General features: G+C 44.9%; 2 protein-coding genes across 4 annotated transcripts in view; one reads left to right on the top strand and one right to left on the bottom strand.

The window, feature by feature from the left end:
• Positions 1 to 6221, bottom strand: part of GPSM2 (G protein signaling modulator 2) — a 29482-nt gene that overhangs the window by 4019 nt on the left and 19242 nt on the right. For 2 of the 3 annotated variants that reach the window (XM_033067276.1, XM_033067277.2), the window contains 6 exons: positions 6081 to 6196; positions 3898 to 4053; positions 2989 to 3097; positions 2452 to 2581; positions 2069 to 2136; positions 91 to 267 (listed from right to left, as the gene is read on the bottom strand). In XM_033067276.1, the coding sequence (XP_032923167.1) occupies positions 91 to 267; positions 2069 to 2136; positions 2452 to 2581; positions 2989 to 3097; positions 3898 to 4053; positions 6081 to 6196 (756 nt within the window). The remainder of the gene's footprint in view (positions 1 to 90; positions 268 to 2068; positions 2137 to 2451; positions 2582 to 2988; positions 3098 to 3897; positions 4054 to 6080; positions 6197 to 6221) is intronic. The other variant, XM_042779561.1, reaches the window with a different exon arrangement.
• AKNAD1 (AKNA domain containing 1) overlaps positions 4187 to 6221 on the top strand; it is a 35188-nt gene continuing 33153 nt past the window's right edge. The window contains exon 1 of the mRNA XM_033067275.2: positions 4187 to 4727. The gene's annotated coding sequence lies outside the window, so the exon portion shown is untranslated. The remainder of the gene's footprint in view (positions 4728 to 6221) is intronic.

The raw sequence follows: 6221 nt of genomic DNA, 5'->3' as shown, positions 1-6221 counted from the left end.
CAAACAGGACAGCTGGAGGAAGGTGTTTTCACAATTCTGATCACACAAAGATGAGTAAAGGCCATGATCTCCACAGCTCACCACACCTACCCTCTGAGAGTTTGGAAGTCGATGATCAATGGAATTACTGGCATCCTGCAAAACTTTGGAGGTGGTGCCGTTTTTGTACTTTTTGCCTTTTAGTCGATTTACAAAATGAAGTTTTGCTGAAGTTTTGGCAACCAGTGGTTTCTGTTTAGCAAGAATCTCACTGTTCCAGTTTGGAACCTAAGAAAATAAGAGTCAGGAAATAAAGCCTTCTGATTTTATTTACCAGTACTGTTACCTCTTATATACTGCTGCTTTTCCTCCCCAAAATGAGGCAGCTTTACACTATTTTGTTCTTGCAGCCACAAGAATGTGATTATGAGGCCTGAGCTACTGTTAGCAGGTTAGTGCTGTTACTGGTCAGTCTGAGAACTGAACTGTGCTGCAACACCTCATGGATTAAAACATGATCAGATAGAGGTTTTAATTAAACACACTGAAGTTGTCCTTGCTGACTGCAGTGCAGGAAAGGAAAAAAATTAAAAACCCACCCCATATTACCAAGTGTTAGAGCAAAATAAACCCTTACACCAATACAGCTACACAACCAAGTTTTGCTGTACACAAGCTTCCTAATAAAGACTGAGAAGAAAGAGGGAGACAAATGCCAGCACAAGAACAAACAGGAATAATCGCCTCTTTTCACTAAACAACAGAGTGGATAACTTGATCAACCTGACAGATTTTCCCCAAAACTTCCTCTAAAATAAACAGAATTATCCACAACTGACAGACTCCTGTAACTGAATAAAAACAACCCAGTTTTTTCCTGATCCAACACAAGAAATCAGTCACAAATCTTCCAGCAGCACTCCCTACCCAGTGCATTTCCTTTTTCAAGGTTTACTGAATACCAGCATACAGACTGGAGCTACCACCTGTACACTCAAACCCTGATGCTCAGGTCAGGGATTGTTCTATGTATCAGACATTTATGGAAGTTACTCTACTCAAGTACCTTACAAAGAGCTTTTTTTAAGCTCTAGACTGCAATAGTAAATTAATGCCAGAAATCTACAGGACACATTCTATTAGGGCACAGACTGTAGGAGAATACGTATTTTAGAAATGCACCCAGATAAATAAGATTCAGAGTAAGAAAACCCAGCTGATAGTGGCCAAAAGCTTACAAGGTTCCCTGCAGAGGCCTTGCCCTAGACTAAATACAGAGTGTAAAGCAGTACCCAAAGAGACTCTTGAGCACCAGTGCTGACTTCAGCTGTACTGATTATACACATGCTTTGAGATTTTATTCATTAACATGACAGGCTTTGCCTCATTTGAAGAGACTAGAATTGAAGATCCTAGTGTGGAGGAAAAACTATCAATTTTAGTCTGTCACTAGAGTCATTTATGTAAAACTGCAAGTCCGCTGTTGACAGGCAGAATGTGAAGGAAATCTCTCCCAGACTGACACAAGGATTTTAATCGGGAATTCCCATCGCCAAGACATTTCTGAGCTTGGGGGAAGTTGTTGGAGTTGTGTGACTCAGCTGTAACATTTCTGAAATAGGATCCTTACTCAAGATGGAGGTTGAAGCTTCTGATGGTTTGCAAGTTGGTTGAAATCTCAAAGTGAAAAACACAGCATGTACTTTTAAGTGCCTATAAAATTACTCTAACCCAAGAAAAAGTGTTCAGAAGACCTAAGTTAAAGCTTAGGAATTTTATTCTGAATTGCTTTTATGCTGCAACCTCAACCCATCTTTATAAAGAGATGAAAGAATTCCTTTGATGCTCATTACAGAACCCCATTCTTTCTCATTGGTGCTGAAATAAAGCAAACTTCCCACCAGCCATTACCTGTCACACACTGTTACCTACATGACAAAAGTATTATTTGTTAGTACTGTTAGACCTGCTGTTACGGAGCTTCTGTGATCAACTAAATTAAAAAGGGAGGCAAATGGCATATCAGCACACTCTCAGAAATGTTTCACTGCAATCTCAGCAGCAGAACAGAAAGAAGCAAAGTGCCAACCTTTTCTGGTGTTAACTTCATAAGTTCCATGTTTTCCATACTGTAACGGCGTCCTCTTGGTCTGCCACCTTCAAGAGAGAAATTCATCTTTTTATTATGACAGTTTATGGTGTCACTTGCAAAGCTATGGCTGTACTCATCTAAGGTCCAAGACACAGACACAATTAGAATTCACAAAGAAATTAAACAGTAACCTGCAATTCACAATACAAATCCTCCAGAAAAGGAGATGCTAAAGGGATCCAATACTGCAAGAATCTTTTTTAGCTGCTGGGGAGAGAACCAACCAAACTTGCATACTGAACCATGGCCAGAAAAGACTCAAACAAGAGACTCTGTTTGAAGTTCTCTGTTGGGAAAGTACTGCAGAAATAGGCACATACCATTCAAACTGTTTTCCACCGCGTGGCTTTCTGCCATCATGGAGTTGTTTGTGCTGTAGCTTAATCCAAGAACCATTTGAAGATCTGAGAGATTAAGTCTGGCAGTGAGTTCTCCACTTCTGTCTCCTACCTTGAAGCAAATAAAATAAGTAGTTGTATTACCTTAACAAATACTTACATGTGTAAGCATAAAGCAATCCTTGTCCCCTAGACTTTTGAGAGAAAATGGCTGAAAGAGTTTTCCTGGTTGAAGACTGAGAACATCTTTTTAAAGAAGTAACAACTAACAGGTAACACAACAGAGCCTAAAATAATCTCTGCTAGGCTACTAACTTGGAGTCTGTGATGACATTATGAGTGGTGACACTAGAACTGAGAGCTGACTGGTGAGAGGGTGGCTGCATTAACGTTCAGCTGTCTCTGAAATCATTCAGAATACAATCACTCAAAATCAGATGCATGAATGAACACACCTGCACAAAACTTCTGTGAGAGCAAAAACCAACAGCCAGCATAGTGGAATTATGAAAATCATACCTCTCTTGAAATCTCCAGGTGCCTTTCTGCAAAATGGATGGCTTGGTCATGATTTCCCAGAGCAGTATAAGCATTCCCTAAACTCCAGCATGCTCTTCCTTCCCCAATTCTGAAAACAACACACATTTGCAATTACACCTCTACTTGCTGAACACCAGAGGTCAGGTTTTCACAGCATTGCCAAAGTAATTTGCTGGGCCAAAAAAATGAAGGCAATCATTAGAGACCATTCCAACATCAACACATTAAATATTGTATTTAAAGAAGTGTGATCTGGTTATAAACAAATATGAACAAATTCAGATTAAATTTTTGATTTTTAAGCTCACACCAAACAAGTTGGTCAGTTTTGTAGGCATGGAACATTGTATAAACTATTTTGCTTTTCCTCAGTTGGCATGCCTTATTTTGTCTTCCATATTCTTACTGACTTAAGAAGAGGTGCTTTTAAATGTTGCAAGAGATTATGGTTGCACCCAACACTATAAAAAAGGCCTCAGAAATCAGGATTATAATACAAACTTTACTTGCTGCTGTGTTATTCTCCTTCCCCCATCCCTTCCTATATTATTAACTTGTGAACAAGTAGAATGCAGATTCTTACCAAAGTAGGGTGAATTATTGTAAAGAACTCATGAAAGACACCTGCTTTTCTTTCCCTTAATTTACACAGACATGCTGACAGGAGATGGTGTAGAAACAGTCATTCATCAATTTGTCTTTCATCTCAGACTCATTAGCTGAACTACCATTATGAGTAATTTTTGTTTTCCACATGAAAAACAAAGCCCAGCATTGAAGGAATTCACATTAATGCAGCTGTCACATGGGGAACAATGCCAGTGGAGTTAAAGGTAACAGGATTTGCTCTGAGTGTCACACATACATAAACAATCTCTTAGGGCTTACTTGTCCTGTAGTTCCTGAGCAATCACAAGGTGTTTGAGATGATAATCAATTGCTTTCTCATAATCCTGGAGCAGAGTGTAGGTGTTCCCCAGGCTGTAGCAGGCCTGTGCTTCCACAGCTCTGTCCTTCAGCTGCCGAGCCAGCTGCAGCGTCCTCCTGCAAGAGAGGGGCAGTCACCTCAGGAACCCCAGAAACCTCAGAAAACACTGCAAGGAAAAACTTTCAGAAGCGCACATGCACAACTGAAAATCAGTTATACAACTTATACAAACTAGGGCAGCAGGCCAGCAAATTGTCAGCTAATATATTATCTTGCAAACTCTTACAATCTCACACTTGTAAAGTCTTCCACTCCCCTCCACTGCAACTACTTCCACTTACTTCATTAGAGAGCAGGCTGATTCCTGAAACAGCATCTTTTCATTTACTGCTTCATTAACAATTTGTAGGAGTTTCCCTGACCAGTTGCACTGTTTAATACCAGTGTTACAATACCTTCTTTCCCATCAGCATGGGCAGGACAGGCCTGTACTCACCAAGCCAGCCTAGCCCTGCTGGGCAAGAAGAATTTGAGTGTTCAGAGGGATCTGCTCAGTACTGAGGCTTTTTTCCCTAACAGGAGGAGTGCTCTGAAATTCCAATCAGATGTTAATAACACCTATATTATATCTCTGCCAAGTTTTTACTTTCCCAGGTATGGCAGCAGCTGCTTAGTGGTACAGAGATCAAGGAAAGTCTGGCTTGAAAATACAGACTAAAGATGTAAATTGATGTTGCTGTGCACCAGCTCTCTCAGCTGGCGAGCACACCTGAGGCAGCCACATCTCAAGGTAGGAAAGCTACTCATATCATTTCAGAGCTCACTAAGAGCTGAGACAGTAATGCCTGCAGAATAATGTCTAGCAGTGGATAGGTATCTCTCTACAGTACTGCAAAGAATCTATTTAAAGTAGCAAAATAGTTAAAAAAATAAAAAGCATTAATGCTGCCCCTCCCTTAAAAGAATCAGAATACTTAAACAACAAAGGAAAAATTTCTTTGCTAAACAATGGAAATTTTTCCAAAGTACAGTAGTTTCACGAATACAAGCCGCACGGATTATAAGCCGCAACCCCGGTGCTTCGACAATGTTGCTGTCTTTGTCAATAGATAAGCCGCACCCCGAATATTAGCCGCACTTTCGTTCGTCGCGAGAATCCGTGCGCAGCTTTCACAAATTGGCCAATTAGTAACAGGATCGCGGCATAGCGGGCTTTACTGGCTCGGGGCGGGGCCAGGAAGGCTCGGCCCGCTCATGGTTGCCGACGGGGCCGGGTGGCCCAGCTCAGCGCCACGGCTCGGCGGGGCTGGCCGGGTGGTGCTGCCGCCGCCGCCGGGCTCGCTGGCCCCCCTCTCCCGTCAGCACCGCCCCGCTGCCGCGTTCGCTCGCCCGGCTGGCAGGGCTGCCGCCGCCGGGCTCGCCGCCCGCCCCGCTGCCGCTTTCGCTCGCCCCGCTGCCGCTTTCGCTCGCCCTGCGCCGCGCCCGCCCCGCGCCGCTTTCGCGAGCGCCGCTTTCGCTCGCCCGGCCGGCAGGGCCGCCGCCGCCACCAGGCTCGCCGGCCGCCCCCTCCCGTCTGCACCGCCGCCGCGTTTCCTCGCCCTGGCCGGCACTGCAGGCCCCCGCACCGCCGGGCTCCCCCACGCTGCTGGCCCCGATTCTGCTGGGCTTCCCCCGCTGCCAGGCAGCCCCACCCGCCGGCCTTCCTGCTTCTGCCATGCTCCCCTGCACTGCTAGCCCCAGTTCTCCCGGGCTCCCCCGCCCTGCTGGCCCGGGCTCTGCCGCCCCCCTGCCCCGCCCTGCTGGCTCAGGCTCTGCCGCCCGCCCCCCACACTGCTGGCCCCGCCTCTGCCAGGCTTTCCCACCTCTGCCGGGGCCGGCCGGGCTCCAGCTTGGCTTGGGGCTGCCGCGGGCTCTCACTTCCGTGTTGGCAGCTTTTAGAATTTTGTTAATAGATTAGCCGCCCCGGAATATTAGCCGCACTTCCGGGTTTCCACCAAAATTTTGGTCAAATTGGTGCGGCTTGTATTCGTGAAATTACTGTATATGTTCAAGAGATGGCTGTCCCACAGTGAGCTACGGTATCAGGCACAACAGAAGTAAACTGTACAAGAGGTATAAATTGTGTTTATCAGCAGGCACTCACCTGTAGTATTCAGCAGCAGTTTCAAATTCCCCCAGGAATATGTAGGCATTTCCAAGGTTGCTGTATGCTCTTCTTTCTGCTGATTTATCACCAAATTCTTTTGCAATTAGGAGACGCTTAAAAATGTGAAATAACTGCATT

This window comes from Catharus ustulatus, chromosome 9 (genome assembly GCF_009819885.2).
Source record: "Catharus ustulatus isolate bCatUst1 chromosome 9, bCatUst1.pri.v2, whole genome shotgun sequence".
Classification (NCBI taxonomy): domain Eukaryota; kingdom Metazoa; phylum Chordata; class Aves; order Passeriformes; family Turdidae; genus Catharus; species Catharus ustulatus.
This window is presented reverse-complemented; position numbering and strand designations above follow the sequence as displayed.